Source organism: Mytilus californianus, unplaced genomic scaffold (genome assembly GCF_021869535.1).
Source record: "Mytilus californianus isolate M0D057914Y unplaced genomic scaffold, xbMytCali1.0.p SCAF_13, whole genome shotgun sequence".
Taxonomy (NCBI): domain Eukaryota; kingdom Metazoa; phylum Mollusca; class Bivalvia; order Mytilida; family Mytilidae; genus Mytilus; species Mytilus californianus.
In genome coordinates this window covers 46175875-46199420 of record NW_026262615.1, presented here as the reverse complement: position 1 = coordinate 46199420, position 23546 = coordinate 46175875, and the positions used below count along the sequence as shown (strand labels likewise).

The 23546-nt window shown below is 32.1% G+C and overlaps 1 protein-coding gene across 1 annotated transcript; it reads right to left on the bottom strand.

Annotated features, from left to right (window-relative positions):
- Positions 1–3099: 3099 nt before the first annotated feature.
- Positions 3100–22345, bottom strand: LOC127723766 (5'-deoxynucleotidase HDDC2-like). The gene is made up of 6 exons (XM_052230514.1): positions 22220–22345; positions 20583–20707; positions 17747–17849; positions 14236–14304; positions 11711–11849; positions 3100–4668 (listed from the first exon to the last, which is right to left on the bottom strand). Exons 1-6 carry the CDS (start codon positions 22277–22279, stop codon positions 4577–4579), a joined length of 588 nt encoding a protein of 195 aa, XP_052086474.1. The 5' UTR covers positions 22280–22345; the 3' UTR covers positions 3100–4576.
- Positions 22346–23546: the final 1201 nt, after the last annotated feature.

The following is a 23546-nucleotide window of genomic DNA, read 5'->3' as shown; positions in this document are numbered from 1 at the left end:
ACAAAGGCCAGAGGTTCCTGACTTGGGACTGCCGCAAAACTGTGACAGGGTGAAACATGTTTTGTGAGATCTCAACTATCCCCTTACACCTATAGTCAATGTGGAATAAACAAACACATAGCAATATGCAGAGTAAAACTTAGTTCAAAAGAAGTCAGAGTCTAGAATAAGTAACAGAAGAAACTAAGAAAAATGACAATAATCAACATAAATCAATGGATAGTATACTGCACATTGCTAGTAAACGAACAAATTTTGCTGCAAACGTTGATCATGTTGATCATGCTGATATTTTAATACAAGTATTTATAAAAATATGAAAATATATAGATTCGCTAACCGAGTTTATGTGAGTGAAACCGTGCAGTTAGCATAATGGGATTTAGAGGGCAGGGTCCAAGGCCCCCCTTTTGTGTGAAATATTTTGTGGATTATTTAAGGAATCACTGGAGCGGACCCCCTCTTATGGCAGTCAGTGCCACAAATTTTGAAAATATTATGAGGATTAAACATGAATAACCTCAATTAAATATTACTTTCGGATGATCCATGGTGAGTCTTTAAGTAGACATGTTAGCATGTCGGACTCCGCGAATGTTTCTTAGAGTGACTTTAACCTTTAGAAAGTCAGCAGTGACGGATGCAGACATTTTCATAAGTGGGGACCCCCCTCAAGTCATGCTACAGTGATTCCCTATATCATCAACCAAATTTTTTCCACAACAGGGGGGCCTGGACCCCTTGCCCCCTTATATCCGCCTCTGGTCAGTACACCGTACCTACAGATTTTGCTGAAAGTTTACTGCATCGATTAAAGGATTACGTATTTCTAGAGTTGCAGGAGGAGAATCTAGATCCTGTTGAACAGGTAAAAGAGCCAAACGTCCGTATCATGCAGATACTGAGATAGGATTATGAAATTAACGATGTCTTCTCTTTTTGTTTCGTTGAGTCGTAGGAGTTTAGTCTAATTGAAGCCGAAGAAAACAGACAATGCAAATACCAAACAGAAAAGAAATGAAACAAAGAGATGAAACAACTGTCTCACAACACCCTATACAGAAAACTAAAGATTGAACAAAATAAGCCCACAAAATCGAGGGAGGGGGATTGAGTTACAAATGTAGGTTCTCCTGAATGGTAAACAGTCTTAGATACATAATTTGTTTTATTAGTTCTGCTCCAAGTGACAAGCCTGTAATTTAGTGGTTGTCGTTTGTTATATATCATTGTTTTTCCTTTATTGTTTTCTAGGTAAATCAGGCGTTAGTTTACTTATTTGAATTGTTTTACATTTGTCATTTCGAGGCCTTTTATATATAACTAAACAGCGGTATGGGTTTAGCATATTTATTGTTGAAGGCCGAACCATGACCTATCGTTTTAAACTTTTACGTCATTTGGTGTCTAGTGAAAGTTGTTTCAATGGCAATCATACCACATCTTTTTATTTTTATGAGGTCAAGAGTGACAATATGTTGGTAATGGACCCATTCCGATCCCGTGATGCTTCTGCATACAAAGTGTTGGGACTATAAGGGAGCTACCGTTTGATTTTTATTATGGGGGGCGGGGGGCTAGGATGAAAAATGTTGTCCTGCCTTTTTATTTTTCCCTCTATTTGGTCCTGCCTTTTTATTTTTCACTCTATTCGGTCCTGCCTTTTTTTTTTAAAGTTTATCCTGACTTTTTTTTTACCTAAATTGTCATCCTGACTTTTTTTTGCAAGTGTCTCATCCTGCCTTTTTTTTTACTCAAAACTCCTGTCCTGCCTATTTTTTACAAATTTCATCCTAGCACCCCCCCCCCCCCCCCCCCCCCCCCCATAAAAATCAAATGGTAGCTCCCTAAGTGATACTGTACAAAAGTTCTGCACCGATCACAAATCAAACAATGTTTTATTATAATAGACAAATGATAGAGGTCAACGCCAAGGTCAGTGTGATACTTCTATGTACAAAGTTCTGTTCTTCTAAGTACTTCTGTACAAAAGTTATGCACCAAACACAAATCACTGATTTACTCTCATAGGGTCAAAGATCAAAGTTAGGGTCAGCTTAAACTGCCTTTGATATTTAAAACAACCCCATCCAATGATGCATCAGCATACCAAGTTTCGTCATCCTAATGTGTACGGTATAAAAGTAATGTGCAAGACACGAATCAGAAGAGGTTTTACTATCATATGGGGTCAAAGTTCAAATTCAAAGGTCAGATTGACCGGACTTTAGTATGTTGCACACCCTCAGCCAATTATGCATTTGCATATCAAGTTTGATCAACCTATGTTCTATTGTACAAAAGCAAAATGCGCATGACACAATTCAGACAAAGTTTTACTATCAAAGAAGTCAAAGGTCATGTGTATGACACGAAGTCGGATGTTTTCCATAAAAGAAAAATAATTTTATGAAAGGAATTGCATGGAAAGCAAGCATAGTTCTTTCTCTCAATGTTGAAGGGTTGTTTTAGCTATAGAATAAAGAACAGCAATTAAATTACTGATCCTTTCCTTTTCTCATGTGCGAGTAGTTATTCTGTGTCCTATGTCATTAATCCATGGTAGGCACAGAAACCCGGCCTGTACTCAAGATTCCGAACCAGGACTTTGGTCAGAAACCCAGAAATATAAGGAAACTTCAAATATCCTGCAAATCATTTACCACTTATTAAATTTTCAGTATGTATTCAAATGTTGGTCATAACTAAAAAGATCAGAATCTACCTCTAATGGACTAACACTATTCTGTGGATAATTTAATATTTAGTTTGCTTGGGCCCTTAAAACTGACTAAAGGGTATGGGTTTTGCTCATTGATGAGGACTGTATTGCTTACAACCATAGCATATGGGATCTGTTGGATAGTTTTCTCATTTGGCAACCATACCAAAGCTTCTTATTTTATACTGTCTAATTCAAATTTCCAATTCCTAAATCAACATATACAATTCATAAATATGTGACTTATGACATTTTTTAAAAAGCTTGTGGTATGATATAGATGTAGGTTTAATGTTGATAGTGGAATACCTATGTTTAAATGTTGATTTTGGTAAATTGCTATTGTTGGGTTGATGTGTATCTTGTGTTGAAGAAAACAGATTTGAAAATTCTTTATAAGTATTCATAAAATTTTTAAGCACAACTGTAGTAAATTGTATATGATATACAAATAAAATAAATACATATATTGATTTATACACCCATAAGTGTAGACAAATAGTTTGCTATGAAGCAAAAAATTCAAAATATGTCAAACAAAATTTAACAATAAACCATCATATTTCTAATCATCCAAAACAACATTCATTACATCAATTTGAAAAATTACAACAAGTTTAAAAATGCCACTTAAGTTAGTTTTTAAGATTAACACAATTACACAATTGGACTTTTTCTTGTAATATCATATTTTTTCATCATGCTATCCCTGCTAGTTTATTACTCCCAAAACTATTTCAATTCATAAGAGAACATTTTAATCTTCAAAACAAGTGAAAAAACTACAACCATACATGCTACTCTAGATCTGTTATCAGATACATCAATATGAATTCTAAATGGAAAATAAAATGGAATAGGGGAATGTGTCAAAACGACAACAACACAACCAAAGAGCAGAAAACAGTCCAAGGCCACCAATGGTTCTTATTCTCAATGGTATTTTTAAAGATGGAGTATCAGTACTTTTGAATCATATCAACAGTTAAGACATCATCATGATCATCAGATGACTGTTAGACACATATTCATACCCATACTATCAAAACACATTAACAAACTATAATATCAGTTTTTCCCCTATCCTAGAATAAAGATCATTTATAATACAGTGAATTCAGAAATTATTGTGCACATTTATTATTGGGATTTTTGAAGAATGGACAATAATGCGAGAGTAATTATTTTGAGAAAAACGTATCAGATATGGGAATGTGAGTTCTTATTAATGAGATTCTCACACAGTTAATTCACATTAATAAAAACCTCGCAATAATTTTTGAATTTACAGTATATTTATTGCATTAACAAAAGTCGAACAATGTAAATAATTGAGCAAAACATGAAAACCATCAGACAATCTTATTTTGTTAAAAACAGAGAATATAAACATGATAAATGAACACTTTGTCAAAAGAAAGGCTGTGCAGGGGTTGAAATATGTTTCACATTCCCACACCTTATATAAGTTTTTAAAAAGTAAAATAGACTGTTCAAATAAATTCCATCGGCTTGAATAATATGCAATTAAAACCATTTGTTTTATGTTTTTACATTGTAAGATGTTGACTATGGTTCACTCCATGTACTCACCCTTTCTCTTCTAAAACAATCTGGCCAGCATGATATAACCAAGCCTGCTGAAAGTGATGTTTAACACCAACACACAATCAATCTAAGGTGTTGATTTGACTTTAAGGGAGATAAATTTGTAAAAATTAAAACAAGGATGTCTGGGACCTTAATTCATAAAAAAATGAACACAAGCTGTGCACCAAATTTTGGAATATTAAATAAATAAAATGTTTGCTGCATTGTTAGCTGGTACAAGATAAATCATAATCTTCATTAATATCATGTCCCTTCTGTATTTTTCTCATGATACTGTGCTCTTGTCTCTTCTAATTCCTTCACCCATTCTTGTACTTGTGGAGTTTTGAACTTTCCTGAAAAAATAATCATGAGATCTTTTCTTGCTGGTCATTTTTGCTGGTTTAAACAAAAACACTAAAAATGGATAAAAATTGCCATCAAAGGGCAATAACTCCAATATGAGTCCATCAGGCGATTTTGGTGTTACTTAGTTTAAACAGTATTTATAAACCCTTTCATGTTCCGCCAAATTGGACCTAAACTTATGAAAAAGACACTATCCAAATTCGATGGAATATAGCATTCGCACCAAAACTCATACAAAGGTAATTTTGGATCCATATAAAAAAGATAATTGAATATTTCAAAAAATTTAATAAGAACAAAATTTGTCTTTTTAAGTCAAGAGGTATCTTTCCAAAATTTAAAGTCACCTGACTTGCAGGAAAAATGTGAAAAATACAAAATTCTTGTGGGAACGTTGTGTAGAGAAATTTGTATGCGCCAATAGAGTATAGTTTTGGTATCAAAGCTAATAGAAACAGAAAAGTTGCCATAATGGTATAGAAAAGGAAAAATGTGCTATATGCCTCGAAATGTTGATGCCCGTAACATAAAAAATAAAGGACTTCAGCAGTTTTTTTTTGTCTAAATCTAATCCTTGACATAAATTTCTGGCTTAATCATGTTCATTCAAACAGCAAACAAAATTTAGCCTTTACAAGTAAAGATTCAATGATTTACCAATAATAACTTGGTGTTGTGGCCAATACAGGACTGTAGCAATGGCAAAATGAGGAGGGGGGTGAAATTAGGCACACAAATTCTTTTAAAACAAGCATAAATCGTTCTTAACCTAATTTTTGCATATATTGAGGACTCTTTTCGAAATTGAAAGTAAAGTTAAGTTAAGTTACATTTAATATAGGAAATTATTTTTCACCTCCAGCTATGAGATTCGAACACGCAATCTGCCTGTTGTGTGTTGGTTCAGTTTTCCACTGCACCACTGGAATACTTGGTCAAAATGTTGAAATTTTAGTAGTTAACTGTACCATTAATGAAGTGAGAGAAAAAAAAAATCAAGCCTGTTTTCCTTTAGAAATTAAGTGTTGAGATAATACATAATTGTTGCCAATTCCATCATTTTAAGCAAAAATAGGAGGATATCATACCTTAGTCTGGAATTTTTTTTCTTGGCATGTGCCTGTTCCTTTATTTAAACAAAGGTGTTTTCAACATGACCATAAGCAAGCACTTAAAAAACAATGTTTCGTTACATCTATTTCAACTTCGGGAACAAATTTCATGATATTTTGGGTTTTTTTTTTCCCTTTTCAATTAATTCTGTAAGAAATGACCAAACATTTTGAGTGCATTTCAAGTTTATGATTGCATTGGTACACTTTGAATCACTTATTTAACTCGTGTACAAGTTTTAATCACAATTTGAATAGTATTCTTCCAAAATACACAACACATTTAATAAAAAAAAAAGTCAAACTGCCCCCGAAATCAATAAAATTGAGAATGGAAATGGGGAATATGTCAAAGAGACAACAACCCGGCCAAAGAGCAGATAACAGCCAAAGGCCACCAATGGGTCAACGCAGAGAGAAAACCCTGCACCCGGAGGTGGTCCAGAGCTGAGACCTAAATAGAAATGTGTACTAATTCAGTGAAAATGGATGTCATACTAAACTCCAAAACATATAAATGAACTAAAATTAAAAAACATACAAGACTAACAAAGGCCTGAGGCTCCTGACTTGGGACAGGCGCAAAAATGCGGCGGGGTTAAACATGTTTTGTGAAATCTTAACCCTCCCTCTATACCTCTAGCCAATGTAGAATAAAAAAACACACAGCGATACGCACAGTAAAATTCAGTTTAAAAAAAGTCTGAGTCCGATGTCAGGATAGGTAACAAAAGAAACTAAGCAAAATGACAATGATACATAAATTAACAAAGGACTACTAGCAGTTACAAACAATTGCCAGCTCCAGACCTCAATTAAACTGATTGAAAGATTATGTCTTCATCATATGAAAATCAAGTACAATCCCTCCCGTCAGGGGTTTAGTATCATACCATCATAAAATATATGAGAAGAACATAACCTGTATCATGCCAAAAACTGGTTTTAGAATAAAAATGTTTATTTCCGATGCAAAGACCCTATGAGTGAATCAATATTAATACCAAAATATGCAATCCTTAATAACTTGACAACAGTATTGTAACTATATCCCTTCCAAATAAGTCTGTTTAAAAGTTTGGTTAGCTTTTGAGGTGAATGCTGACATTTCTGTGCTTTGTAAAGAATATTACCATAAAATATTGGATGTGAAATACCTGAACGTATAAGATGTCTGCATGTTGATTTATATTTATGAATGATGTCCTTGTACCGATGATAAAATTAAGTAAATATTTTGACTAGTTTGTGAAATCGAAAACCCTGGTGTAATAATTTTTCAGTAATACAGAGATTTCTTTCATTAAAATCAAATATGTTGTAGTATACTTTATCATACTCTATGGAAATAGTGTCTTAAAATTATTTAAAAACAAGAGTGCTCTCACTGAAATGTCTCGCCAGCTTTACTGACCATTGATTTTATGTTGAAAGTCTTAAAGGTAAAAGTTTTACTAAAAGCATTACAGAAACTTAACATTTTTAAAGATCTATGACAATGAGAATAATAAGGTCAAATAAATCCTGTCAGACAGACATATACACCTTACAATTTTTATATACTCCAAATATAGATGACCTATTGTGTATGTTAATTGAAAAACAGACCAAAACACAAAAACTTTACATTGACCAATGAACCACGAAAATGAGGTCAAGGTCAGATGAAACCTGCCAGACTGACATGTACCCATTACAATCATTCCATACAATAAATATTGTTGACCTACTGCTTTTTGTATTTGAGAAACGGACCTAATCATGTAACTTCAACCTTGATCACTGATCCATGAAATGAGGTCGTGGTCAGATGAACTCTGTTTGATGGACATGTAGATATTGCAAGGAACCCATATAGTTAACCTATTACTCATAATAAGTGAGAAATTCACATGACAAAAAAACTAAAAAAAATTTCCAGGCAGTCGCTGAACCATGAAAATGAGGTCAAGAAAAATGGACATATGTTTTGTAAATTTGTAACACATTATTGTGTCATTGGACACGTTTCTTATACTTAATACCCCAATGATGATTGTGGCCAAGTTTCAGAGGACAAGATTTTTGTAAAAGTTAACAGACGTTAGTGGACGACAACAAAGGATAACGGACGCCAAGTGAGGAGAAAAGCTCACTTGGCCCTGTGGGCCAGGTGAGCTAAAACATAATAGAGACCCTAAAATGCATGTTTTTCCTACATAAATTTGTTGAAGTCTGACCGCAAATTAAGAAATTCGTTTGTGCATTTATCATGTTTATTATTGCAAGTGTTGAACAACTAACAACAATGTGACATTATTATTATGATTTAAAGAAATGCTGCATATAAATAAAACATCTTTCCCTTATTCTCTGTCGACCCCTATCACAGGGCCTTCCTATTATATTTATTGTTAATTTGTTTTTGCCCTGAACATACATTAAATATTTGCCACTGGACATAAAGAAAACCACATTTAATCCATCAATCAGGATTAAGAATTTGTTTTATTTTTAGTACAAAATGTATGTATACTATCAATGGTCTATGATATTATACACCTGTCTTTTATACATAATTCCACCTTATGTAATAATGCTGTATTTTGATTGGATGAGAGACATGGTATTTTTCACCAATTTCTATGTATTGAGATTTTCTTTTCTCTGCAGGGTATTTGTCATTAGGAAATTCCATGTGCCGGGGTATTTGCAAGCTAATTACACCTTATGTAAGAATCCTGGGTTTTGAATCAAAACTTCCAAAACGGTCATATATGCCGGACATTTGTATAATGTCCGGTAAAAGTCCGGCTGGGAAAAGCATGAAACGGTCATCTACTTTTTAGTTTTCAAGGCTTTCTTAAGAGACGGTCATTTTAACATAATTCGCAATCTTTTTGACCCAACATTTTGCCTTTAACAGCCACATATTTCCGGTCATAAAAGTGACATGATCATTAAGTACTATCAAAACAACCCCTACTTTAATACCTTCTCATTTTAATCAAGGCTAATTAGTTGTCGAACAGCTGAAATTTACCTGTTCAGGTGACAGGTAAACTATTTTGAACTGGACATTGATCGGTCTATTCAAAGTTATTTTCTTACATTTCAGCGGTTTGCATCTAATTAATTTAGTCAAAAAGATTTAAATTATCAGAAATACATTTACAAATATGATTTGATGAAAAAATTAAAAAGGTGAAAATGAAAAATCGTCATAACCACATTGTTTGAACCAGAGACATGTCTCTGTTTGAACTAGTACACGTGTGCGCATGTGCGCAGGTGTGACATTTAATTATGCATCCTAATTTCTTCAAAAAATGCATTGATACCTTTATCTCAAGTTTATTTCGAATATATTCTTGAAGAAATAACGTAGAAAGATTTCATACTTTGCAAACGTCTACGGAATTTACGTATCCGTCTCTGGTCCATGTTTTACCATTGTCAAGATAACATCCGGTATTACTTCAAAAAACGAAAGTAAAGTTTTTGACAACGTTATTTTGCACAAATAAAGAGTCTAAGGCAGATATAAGTACGCTGATGTTGCACACTTCGAATGGTGCACTGCTAATTTAACAGTTTACGTCAGAACTTCAAATTTGAATCAAAGAAAGTTTAATATCGTTTTTTTTAATGTCAATCATTGGGATGGCCAACTCTGCAACTGATTACCATAATTGCCTTTCGTTTATTTTGTCTTAAGGGATTAAAATCGGGATAGTATATAAAATGTCCGGCTGGCTAAAAATAATTTTGGAAGCCCTGGTTTTGATTGGTTGATAGCCAGTGTATTTTTCACCAATTTACTGTTATCAAATGAATATCCTTCATTTTTTAACGCAGCTGGGGTATATGCAAAAAGTATATGCCTTTTTTACTCTCTCTGCCATGGTATTTGCCAAAAAAATACTCTTTCCGACTGGACGCTTGTAACGTCACGATCATCAATGCGTTTTTGAACATTAACATTCTGTGTAATTAAACAGATATAGCATGTTCTTGAGGGGTATTTGCAAAAAATACCCCTCCTTAATATGATATATCTGTTCAAAACGCTGACCTATAGTCTTGTGTTTGGTATGTTGATGTCTTATTGATGTACATGCCAAATATCAAATTATTCAAATGATCCATCTCTTTTTGTTGATCTTGCATTGCTAATAACATTTTCTTTTTTCAGTTTCTCTCTATCAATTATTGTTTTTTGAACAGATATATCATGTTATAGAGGGGTATTTGCGAAAAATACCAGTCAAGGGACTGTAAAATTCCCGAGCCGCTAGGCGAGGGAAATTCGGTCTTAAGACTGGTATTTTTTGCAAATACCCCTCCGTAACATGATATATCTGTTTAATTTCTCTCGCCAAGAGGCTTGGGAAATTCGGTCCCAACTTCCAAGACTGGTGTTTTTCGTAAATACCCCTCCATAACATGATATATTGGTTTACATGTTTATGCATAATTTTGAGGATAAGAGGATATTATCATAGAACCGCTGGGAATTATACATGTACTAATATGCGTTAGCTCGCTTTTTTATGTAACGTCATATCTGAAAAAAATTTGGCGGGAAGATGCTCAAGAGTGTAAAAAAGGAATATCCAAAATGGCAAATACCATGGTATTTTAGGCAAATTCACCAGCAGTGGTGAAAAACAGTCAAATTTATTTGAAATGAGGAAAAAATATTAAAATATGCAAAAAATACACTGGCTATCAACCAATCAAAATCTGGCTTTCTTATATAAGGTGTAATTAGCAACAAAATACAACAATGGGTAAAAATCATTATTTAAAGCCTAAATCTTCTATAAGAAAAGGATATACAAGTTCAACTTTGTTGATCTATTTGAAGATCTAGTCTAGATGATCAATTGTGCTGTTTACACTTTCCTTTTTTCTTCTATAGTTTTTGCCAAACACATAAAAAAAGGTAAATATCATTATTTAAGGGCAATTACTCCAATAAGGAGTCAACTGACAATTTCAGCAATGTTTAATTATTTGAAGATCTTGTCTGAGCTAGTATTGCTCACCTAGTGAAAAGTGTCAGTCTCTTTATGAGGACTTTTATCTGCACATACTAGTTATTTTCTTGTGTTACTGAGATTTTTTGCAAATAACACTTTTATCTTTTACAGTTTTTGAAATAACAACAAAAAAAATCAAAAAAAAAAAAAAATATTTCAAGGATAAAAACTTCAGAATAGGTTGTCTGATTTCTTAAATTTCTGAGTAGATAGATCTTGTCATGCTCAATCATCCTTTAAACAATTTAAATGTTTAATCTTAAACTTACTTCTATAATGTTCAAGATAACTGCCAAAAACTGTGAAAATTGGTAAAAACTTACTTTTCAGGCGCAATAACTCATAAAGGGATCAAAATTGATTTTACAGATATAAAAATCACAGATTAAATAGAGCTAATTGTGTTGACCATTTTAACCCAATGTAATTTTTTCTCAAATTCATTGCATTTTCAAGGTATTAGCCAAAAAATGCATTGATATATTTTGTATCTATCCACTGTAGTTATGCTTATGTAGGTTGATCAACCTGGACGAAAATTATAAAATTTATAGTAGATTTCCTAACTATGAAGTAGACAAACTTTGATTTAAATCCATTCAGTGGTTGCAGAGGAAGAATTTGAATAGAAAAAATTAACTGATACAAAGTGATGGCAAAAGTCCTCTGGCCAGGTAAGCTGAAAATGAAAGATAAAATGGTAAAAAAGTCATCATTTTAATGGATTTGCATGGCTTTTATTTAACCCTCTGAGATTATCCTTTTTTTATTCATGACAAAATGCACATTTTTCATTACTTATTAAGTAGAAATTCTGAAAAACAGTCATTAAAAATACAGCAACCAATGAGTTTTCTCATGCCTACTGTGAATGTACTTGACAATATATTTACCTTTAGTACTATCAAAAAATTCTTGTAGAGATCCTGGTTTGTTGGCTAATTGTTCATACTCATGTGCTTGGAATACCATCTCAAACTTATCAAGATCCTTTACAAACACTGCTTCTGGTGTAGTCTGGTGCTCATATTCCTAGGGAAGTAAAATGTAAAACTTTCATTTTTAGGGTTTTTTTTGTCCTTTTTTCTATGTTAACTCTAGGCGACTGTCATACAAGTAAGAGGTTTAGCTAGCTATAAAACCAGGTTTTAACCACCATTTTCTACATATTAAGGAAATGCCTGTACCAAGTAAGGAATATGACAGTTTTTTTTTTCTTTTTTTTCGTTGATGTGTTTGAGTTTTTGATTTTGCCAATTGATAAAGGACTTTCCGTTTTGAATTTTTCATTGGAGTTCGATATCTTTGTTATTTTACTTTTTAATATCTAATATTTAAGTTACACAAATTTATATAATGATGTGATATTGGTACATTAGATTTGTGAATTTTTGTTTCTGCAATATTTTTGATTATTTTGATTTTAATAGGACCTAAACGGTATTTCTATAAGTCAAAGCATACAAAAAAAAACACCTTAAGAATGTTTTGCTGTTCCCTTTTCCTCCCCATGAAGTATTTACATTTTCATATTGAATCAGTTTAAAAACTAATAGCAGGGTAAATATATGATGTTTTAATAATAATAACAGATAATACAAATTTTTATGAAAGCAGCTAAAATATATATATTTTATCATGATAGAAATGAAAAAAAAACAGGAATGTTAACAGTAAGTGTGTGCACATGTGTAAAACATATTTTGTGCTAATTAAAACATGACTTTTTCTTTACAAAGCAAATTAAGGAGGTCATATTAGACTGCAAAAATTGCGACAGGATATCCAATAGGTTTAAAGAAGTCGTATTAGACTGAGAAAACTGCAACAATATATTCGATAGGTTTCTCAAGAATAAAATTGAAACTCTCATTTTAAATTTTGATAGCATTATTAGTATGCAGCATTTCCTGAAACCTAAATAATTAAAAGGGCATTTCTGTCTGTACAATGATGGCAATAACAAATAGATGCAAACATTTACGAATTTACAGTAGATTACCATATAATTATAAGATAAAAAAAAACCTTTTATTGTTGGCATGAACATCCAATTCTTTACAGAACATTATTTACACTTACCTGATATACTACCCACCTTCTCCCCTAAGTAATTCTTTTGGCAATCCGTTTGGATTTCGACGGGAAATACTGAAGGGGTTCTCAAGCTTGATCTGATTCCCAGAGAGGTTTGAATTCTTAATCAGTCAAGCGTTTGAGCGAGATGTGACCAAATACAGGAAAGATAATCCATAATGTAAGGATATCAGGTAAGTGTAACTACGTTCACAAAATTCCAATTTGTGAACTAAATTGTACAATTTTATCCATGTGATCATTTATTATAGAATTGTTATTTCTTTGCTATATTATATTTTGTTTTTGAAACTAAATACAGTTAACTCTCGTTGTCTCGAACTTGGTTGACTCGAAATTTCGGATGAGTCGAAGTATTCTCGTGGTCCAGAACTTTGTTCCACATAAAAACATGTATTTCAACTCCTCGTGAGTCGAAATTTCGATTGATTCGAACTGAATTTACGGTCCCAAGGTTAACAAAAGCATTCAAAATTCATTATTTATCTCGAACTAATACACATATGTCAAAACATGACCTCTGGGATTTAAATGGATTGAAGTGTTAATCTGACAATACACATGTAATTAAATTTCTGGTCACTGACCACTGTATTGATTTATGACATTCTTTTTCAACGAATGTTTACCTAAGATTATCTTAGATCATTGTGATAAATAATTAATGATAATATTTATGAAAAGTTATTTAAAATGTTTTAAAAACAATTAATCGTTATCATACACTAATGAGCTTGGCTGTGTATAAAGTAGTGATTAAGACTTCCGTTGGTGATCAACTCAAAACTACTATATCGGCGTCTTTATCTATTTGTGTTTTCTCTTGCAGAAAAAGATTGAAATAAAAGAAATGAAAAGAAATCTAATTTTTATAAAAATCTCTAGTATACAGGAATGAACAATTTTGTCAACTTTAAATAATGCTAAGATCGATTGAAAATTACTCTTTCGGCTAAAAGCCACAGGGAAAAATTGTAACTGTACAAAGAAATGAATAAGAGACATACAATGTTATTATAATAATAAAAGATTATAACATACAAATACATCGATCTGAGACCAGAATATCGATCCCCTACCCATATTCATCCTTTAGACTCACCAAGCTAAGCAAGAGTTGTGTCCCTAGGTCTATCAAACTTCCGGTTTTCATTTGAGTCAAACTAAGGGTATCTCGAAATATTTCTATGGTCCGGATGACTTCGAGATAAAGAGAGTTGACTGTATGTTTATACCGGTATGACAATAAATGGTAGCCAAGGGAAATAACTTCAATTGTAATTTAGTCAATATAACACTATCTATATGATTTTGTCCTTACCTCCCATAAAGAGTACAGTTCTTTACCTAAATCTTCACTAACCAAGTCGGATATATGTTTCATAGCCATCTATAAAAAAAAAACTTCAATGTCATTACACAATTGCAAAAAAGAATAAATTGTTTGTTTTTTCAATAAGAAATTTCTTGTTCTATACCTCCTATGGTATCATCTTACCTTATTTTACTTCAGTAGTCCTTGAAGTTACCAAGTTCTTATGTTTGTCGTATATTTAAAATAATGCATTACAAATTTTTGTATTATTTTTTTCAACTCTTCTTGAGGAGTTTTAAGTTTTGGACCTGTAAAGTACTGTACTATGGAATGATTACATTTTTTTGTTGTTTTCAGTGAAACTTGCATACCTTAGACTGATATCAGCACTGAATTTTACATCTCATCATAAGTTTGAACCAATTTATATGAACTTTGGTACATTTAGCCTGTATTAAAAACACAGTTTTATGTATCATTTGTCTTTATAAATTTGGCCTCTGTGGACCAAAAAATATTTTAAAATTTACTCTTGTCACTGAACTTTTGATTTAGTGTAGATATTTTGATAATTAGTTCAAAATTAAATTTTGCTTCAACAAATCAATCCATGGAATGTGTTCTAAGGGAGATAACTCCATTCAAATAATTGCAGAAACACTAATTTTTGTGTCAAGATTATATTCTTATCTTAAATAAATGACAGTAGATGTTCATTTTTGGATAAACTTTGAATTACAATAAAATATTTCAGATCTGAATTATCAATTTGTTCTGTACATCAAATCATTAGACAGAATTTTATCATCCTATATCGCCAGCAACTGAGACTAATATTACACGTGTTTAATATATAAGCCTCAGCCGGCAATAACCTTTTGTTTCACTGTATCCTAATTTGTTTCACTGTATCCTAACCAACAAGAATGATTTTACATCAATTCCCATATACGCCTGCTGTAAACTGTAATTTGTCATTAACACTTTTGTAGTCATTGACTCAAACACTGTGGAAACTATTTCATTTACTAAGAACCTCATTGCAAGAAATATAGAAAAGTTACTAGATTATTTTGGTCATTTTCACTAAACTTTCAAACAATAAACTTTACTGCTAGGTGAATGATATGAATCTGTATGTTGAGACAAGTAAACAGGTATGAAAAATGTTTTGGCATTTGTTCAAATTGTTGTCATAAAATTATTTAAAATGACACTGTTCTCATAGCTGTTAAACATTTTCAGGGTTACAGTATCAGACCTGGGTGGTTAATTTTGATAAGGAATTGGTGGAAATCTGGAGTCTTCTATAATACATGTATACTTAATTGAGAAAACTGTAGATAAATATATATTAGGTATAATACCACCATTGATTTTCCCCTATAAGTCTTTGTTAAATTTGCACTTTTAAAAAAAATTGTGCAGAAATTATCTTTGTTTCAAATAAAGAAATACTTGGCATGAGTAAAGTTTTATCCAGTCCAATTCTATAGAAAAAATTTCACATAACATTTCATTGCATATAAGAAGATAACCATCACTAGAAGTTAACCAATCAAATTTTCCCCCTTTTTTAACCTGTGTACAAGCTTTAGTAACTATGTAATCTCAAGTTTCCAAAATATTCTATAGAAACCCCAAATAAAAAAATAATGGTGCTTTGAAATACCCAAGATATATGTTTATGACCCAGAAATGCTTTACTGCAATGAAATGTAGGATCAATTACCTACAACTGTCAAATTCAAGGGAATATTTTTTTCGACCTATTTTCGTATGCAACCGGATGTGACGTACATGTACTATGATTTGGTGGTATTACACCTAAAGAAGACTTTTTTGTTAAATAAACTGAATGTGACTTTTTTCCTTTGTAATACTGGTTATTTCAAGCATACCTGTCAAGTTTTGTCATAATCAGTTCAATAGTTTGAAAAAAATCAAGTATAATGTAAGACAACATCTACAGCGATTCGAGCAAAATTTCTTCCAAATATCCAAACCAAGCCGCATCATGATAGAATATAGTGTGGACCAATAAATGGTCAAATATTTATCTCATCTGCCTACAAAGAGTTGAATATGATACAAAAAATGACTTTAGGATGATAAATACTACTAATGGACCTCTTTGTCTTCCTTATAAGGTCTCTTTTGGTCCATTTATACCTCTCATTTCCTCAAAATTTCTACTTTTTAGGCCAATAAATAAAAATTTTGGGGTAACTTTCACTCATTTATGATAGAAATGTTATAAAAAATGATCAATTGAAGTATTCAAGCTGAATGAACTATCCGTATAAAAGTTTACTGTCTCCAAGAAGGTTTCAATAAGTCCTTACGTAAAACTTAAATTTATGCCGCGTTCCAGAGAGGGACATAAAAAGCTTCTCTTTTGGTGAATAATTTGTTGTTACTGCTTTAAAAATAATTTCATTTACTTAATACTATATATTTATTAAAGTATTTCTTAGGAAAAATTTTCTAGTATAGCAGAATATAAGAAATAAGGAGAAAAAGCTCCCCAAAACTCTAAGTATGGCTTGTTCTGTCAACTAATATTCATGGTAAAGTCCTATTTCAAGAAAATTTTCTCATAAAATGTGTTTTGGAGACTCAATCCACTCAGAATATTTCATTATTTGTAATATTTCACTTGAATAGAAAGAAATTTTAACACATGAGAGTACTCACAAGGTCAAAGGTGCATGTACAGCTTCCCATATTAGGTGTAATACCACCATTGATTTTCCCCTATTAGTCTTTGTTAAATTTGCACTTTTAAAAAAATTGTGCAGAATTTATCTTTGTTTCAAATAAAGAAATACTTGGCATGAGTAAAGTTTTATCCAGTCCAGTACTATAGAAAAAATTTCACATAACATATCATTGCATATAAGAAAATAACCATCACTAGAAGTTAACCAATCAAATTTTCCCCCTTTTTTAACCTGTGTACAAGCTTTAGTAACCATGTAATCTCAAGTTTCCAAAATATTCTATAGAAACCCCAAATAAAATAATAATGGTGCTTTGAAATACCCAAGATATATGTTTATGACCCAGAAATGATTTACTGCAATGAAATGTAGGATCAATTACCTACAACTGTCAAATTCAAGGGAATATTTTTTTTCGACCTATTTTCGTATGCAACCGGATGTGACGTACTATGAGTTGGTGGTATTACACCTAAATGTGATTTGATGAAAATTTAAAAAGGTAGTAATAAAGGTTTTAAGTGAAAAATTGTCAGAACCACATTGTTTGAACTAGTACACTCGTGCACATGTCCACAGGTGTGAGATTTAATTATGCATCCAAATTTTTTAAAATGCTAAAATTATCATGTTTGTCAAATGCTACACATATTTCAACAGCTTTGTATTCTCTGTGCATTTTGAACCTAGATTCAAGATCACCTCTCCTATAAAGTCAGTTTTCTCTATTCCCATGGGTGACCTTTATATGCAAATTCGACAGCGCATTGCTACTTTGTATTTTAAAGCATTACTTCTTCTCGTATCTGTTTCTCTGATTTATCAATACGATCAGCTGGTGTCAGATCTCCCACTATGCTCTCTGCCATATCATGTACTAATGACAACTTTATACATCTGAAATATATATCAGTAAACAAGCATTAAATGTGATTTTCAAGGCCGATGGTAAGGTGTTTGTTTGAAATCTTTATTTCACATGTTTTTATTCTGTTTCGTGCAAATTAGTTAAAAAGCAAGGTGAAAGCCATTTTTTTATATTTTTCTTCATCATGAAATGAGCATTTTATTTACCACTCCTCCCTGCATACATCCACTCCCCCTTTTGTGTCCGTCTTTAGGAGGTATACCTAGCGGTTAAGTGACATACACCTTATGTGAACTATGGCAGCATTTGTGAGATTTTTTTTGCCCGTAAACTAGAAATGAAATATAATTTGTTGATATTACTTCTACCCTGTGTTATTTAATGCTGACATCGAACAAAGAATTCTGCTCAGACCTATGTTTGGATTGTCTTGAAATTGCAGTGAGATGTTAAATGCCATTCTAAGACACAGATGAAGAACAGCAATAAAATCTCAGTTCCTTTGCATTCAACAAGTTTGTGTATAGATTTTGTGTCTTAATATACATGGTACACCATATCCATTCTTTTTCATTAATATATTAATTTTTTTAATACATGTACAAAAGTATATGAAAAATTAAAATAACTGTAAATGTTGAATTGGACAATAAAACTGATATGCTGAATGAATGATTTTACCAATGGATCTGCATAATATGACATTTAACAAAAATGGTATAAATCTACTATTAATTCTGGACTAAATGGTTGCATTAATGATCTAAATCTTTGACAGTTTACAACCATGTGACATATATATGCATCAATTAGGGATCTGCTGACCCTTCCTAAGCACTTGAGATTACACCTGTTTTTTCGACTAGTTTGTCTTGCCCTATCTTTAGTTTTTTATACAGTGTTTTGTAGACTTGTGTTTGTTTTTTCATCATTTTTCTTTTTTGCCCTCATTTTGTCCCTCTCCTCGACTCATGGGTTTTGATTCTCAATTTGAAATCGTCTGTCTTTTTAGTATTAAGCACTATTCCTGAACATGCTGCAGTAATATATTACATGTACCAACAAAATTTCAAACTAAGGATTTAATCTTTGTCATGCAAGTAAAGTCTGCAACAAATTGCATATTTTTTCTGAATTCACAATTTTGATAAACAGTTTTAAAATTAATGAGTTAAAAGACCGCACAGGTACATGAGGTAAAACATAAGTTTTTTTCATAAAATTGGTTCATTATATATTACATACACATGACACTCATTCATGTCATGTAGGATTAACCAATTAACAATAAATATTTATGAGATAACTTTGGACTGATCTTGTAGCAGACATCCCATTTTTCCTGATTGATGAGGGACTTCCCTAATGAAAGCCAAGGTGTTGACCTGACTTCATTATATAAACTAAATATCCATAAACAAGCATTCATTAGAATTTTGATCACATTTAAGCACATATATAGATATTAGAAGATGTGGTATGAGTGCCAATGAGACAACTCTCCATCCAAGTCACAATTTGTAAAAGTAAACCATTATAGGTCAAAGTACAGTCTTCAACATGGAATTACAAATATATATATATATACTCATTTATTACCATAGAATATTAGATTAAGAACACTTATTGTTTTAGATGTTTATTTGGTCTTATTCTGTTGATGTTGTTATATTTCCCAATGGAAATGTTCATGGAGATAAAATATTTAAGAGTGGTTGGATTTTGTAAAAACATGAAAGAAGGATGAAATACTTAATAAATGGGGACAATCAGGCCCTTGGTTTTTCTCTTTTGAATTGATCCATATTTTGTCATACAGGGCCCTTTTACAGCTTACTTCACAGTATTGGTTTGTCTTCATTGTTGAAGGCTGTATGATGAACTGTTCACATCTTAGTCCTTTTGGGTCTTATGATTGTTGTTTCACTGGCAAATCATGCCACATCTCCTTATTTTTATACAGAATAAAAAATTGGGACCCATCATTTATCAAACCACTTTCAGTCAGGGGTACTACTTGAACAAATTATTTTTGTTTACTTGAAGAAGTAAATAATAATATATTCATAAAGGTAAATTTGTTTTATTCATATATTCTTATAACATGTATAAGGTTTGAATAATCTCCCCTTAATTTTCTCAAAAAATTTACTTGTATAAGTAATTTTATTTTACACTCCCTAAAATTCTCAAGTTTCTGGATGTAAAAACATGCCTTAAACAATTTTTCTCTGGTTAGCTCATAATTTTTTATTAAGAGTTTAACATTTCATCTCATTAATTCAACAAAGAAACTACTTGCGCAAAGATCTTTAGTAATTGCGCGAGGCCTGCAAAAATTGCCCCTTGGATGCTTGTAAATGTTTTGAAGATAACAGACAAATGAGATTTTCATTGTCCATGAAATTGCACTTAAATAATTAGTAAAGACATCTGCAAAAGGACAGACAATTAAAAATTCTATTAGAGCAAAGAAGTCCTGAGAAATTCAAGAAAAGAAGATAGTATGACTTATTTACTTGTATAAGTAAAAAAATCTGACTGTCTAAGGGACATACATTTGAACTAAGCCATTTAAATAATTTACATAAACAAGTAAATAAAATACACTCATATAAATATCTTACAAATTTTCTTATATAAGTATATTAATATTTACTTCTTCAAGTAAATAAAAATAACTTTTACAAGTAGTACCCCTGACTGACTTTCCTATTCCAAATGTTATATTTTATTTTACTCAATGATGAAATTTTAAATACTTTTCTTTGTTCAGCCCTGTACTGGGGTCCACCAAGAAAGATAAAGTAGCCATTCTGTACATGTGGTCAGATACACTCTCTGGTTCATTTACATGTTTTAACACCCAACCTGTTCTCTTCACTCTCTGAAAAACATAAATCAATTATCAATATATATATAAAAATAAGAAGATGTGGTATGATTTGCCAATGAGACAACTATCCGCAAGAGATGTACATACAATGTATCATGCATATGCATGTCATAAGATGTGATATAAAAATCCATGCCAAAGGAACCCAACAACATTTTTTCATAATTTTGCCAATGTAGATCAATGGAGTAGAGGTCACAAAAGTCATAAGATTATCAAGGATATGAAGAATCACACTGCATAACAAGATCTAAATTTCACTGTGTGTACAATGTGTGGAAAAGTTGGCAATCTGATTTGTTTAAAATACAGATTCTATTTCCAGGTTTCAGGTACCATACAAGGATGTGACAGTGCTCAAATTTTTGGGTGCTCCAAGTCATTGAAAGTGTGTACTTTTTCCACAAAATCTGATGGTCCTAACAAAATTTCAAACAGAAGTTTGTTGCAGATTCCTGTTTGAGACAGAAAATTCTCTTTTTCTCAATTGTGATCTACAGACTAATTTGTAATTGCCATGAGTAACATGATGGGTGCCACTGGTGGAGCAGAAACTACTTGTACCTTTCCAGACAATGCCAGAGCACCTAACAAAAAATCAAATGTGGTTCGATTGCCAATGAGACAACTTAGTTAACAACTATAGGTCATGTCAGGGCCTTTATAGCTTGTATTGTGGTATGGGTTTTCTCATTGTCAAAGGCTGTATGGTTACCAATAGTTGGGAATATCTACCTCATTTTAGTCTCAATGGCAATCATACCACATCTTATTTTTTACTAACACATTTTCAGGTTTGAACATTTTCCATTTTTTTAATTTAAATAGATAGGTATGGACATATATCACTGTATATGATTATACATGTACATGAACCATCACTTCAGTATGAACTCATATCAATTGGAAACTAGAAAACATTTTAAAAAGTTATATTGAGAATGGACACATAGAATGTATTAACATTGATCAAAGAGACAACAACCTGAGAAAAGAGCAGCCAACGGCCACCAATTGGTCTTCAAGGCAGCAAGAAAATCCTGCACTCGGATTAATGTTATATATCCTAACTTGACTTCAATTTATAATCTAAATATCTCAAAACAGGACTTCAAATGAGTTAACTTTACATGTATTTATTTAAGCACATAAAAACTCATTTTAAACCATAGCATAACAGATTAAGAATAAGTACATTTATGCCATATGTTTCCAGTGCTTAGGAAAATATTTGTATGTAATAAAAAAATGTTGATCGGGAGGGTGGAGCATATAATGTTGGACACCATGGAGAAGAATTCAGAGGAAAATCGTTTCCATCTTTAAAAAAGTGTGATGAAGTACATAATTCTTTATTTCAGCAACTGTAGAAAATGGAATTTCCAAGTTTTCAAACCATGTCCATTAATTTCTTTTACTTCACTGTCAGTTTGAGCAAGTTAATATGTTTCATGATTTTCATTTCAATAGTCTATACTAAGTATTCTGAACGCGATTAACAACCTTCAGTTGTCCCATCAAAGACATAAATTCAAACAACTTTCCAATATTCGATTTGGCCATATTTTGTCAACAAACTGGTATTTTAACTAGCTTTCCACGGACAAAGAAAGATGATATAAAACGGATCCAGTCATCGAACCATGTGCTTCCGGTTTTGATTGGCCAATCACGGTACTGGTTATATAGAAAATCTAACTAAAAACCAAATTAAGAGTTACAGAATGCAATATATGCCATTGATACCAAATTATGTTCACCCGCTGAATATCCAATTATATTATGTATATATGGACGTCTACGAACTACAAACAACAAAAAGTGTAGTCCTAAACATCTTCAACAAACAGTGCAAACAAGAATCTTTTAAATGGGACAGAACGATATGCCATCAGTTGAGAAATCCACACATCTAGGCCGGAATCATTAGCACTACATCACTCAAAGGCAAGGAAGTATGATATGAAACAGATAGATAAATCATGTTCATACATGAGGGATATTTCCGAAAAATTCAATTATCTCAAGAAAATTTCCTTCTATTGCCGCTGATGACTGATGGTTTTTGGCATATACCACTGCTGAACATGATATATCTGTTAAAAAATATTTTTATCCAATGAATTAAGTTCGTAATTAATATCCATCTAGACATTTTGCACAAGGATAACTTACCTTCAAGTTCGTGGTAGTTGCGAAAACGTTTATGTCTAACGTTATTTTATTCTTCCCGGAGACCTTTTTCGCTATTAATATCTAGACAGCGAAATAATAATGGAACAAAATTAATTAATCTGACCATCTGTATGAGGGTATGGATGGGGTTTACAGAATAGGGAAGAATGGGCAAACAGTGCAGAATAGAGGCTTAACACTGAAGAATAGAGAAACATTGGCAAAAGATTAAAGGAGATAGACAATATTAGGATGCTAAAATATGAAAGAATATAGTGAATCAATGGCGTAGCTATATCATTTTTAAGCCGGTTTACGCCCGAACCTCGGCAAGGGGCCTACGGGCCCTCATCGGGTCCAGGACAGAGGACCTCCTGGTAGAAGGTTCCAGGGGGCAACGCCCCCGGAAGCTCACGCGTTATCGAAAAAGAGATATACCACTTCTGTCATCAACAACTCATAAATAGAAACATAATTAAGAGTCTAATTTGTTTAATTTTGTGTTAAATTCATTCATTTTGTTTATTTGGAATGCAATGATCATTGGTCTTAGAAAAAAATGTGAAAACCAGTTACTGTAAAATATGTTAAAAAGGAGATGCATGTGAGGTAAAACAATCAATCGTCAAAAAATCCAAAGTATTGTAGATAGTGA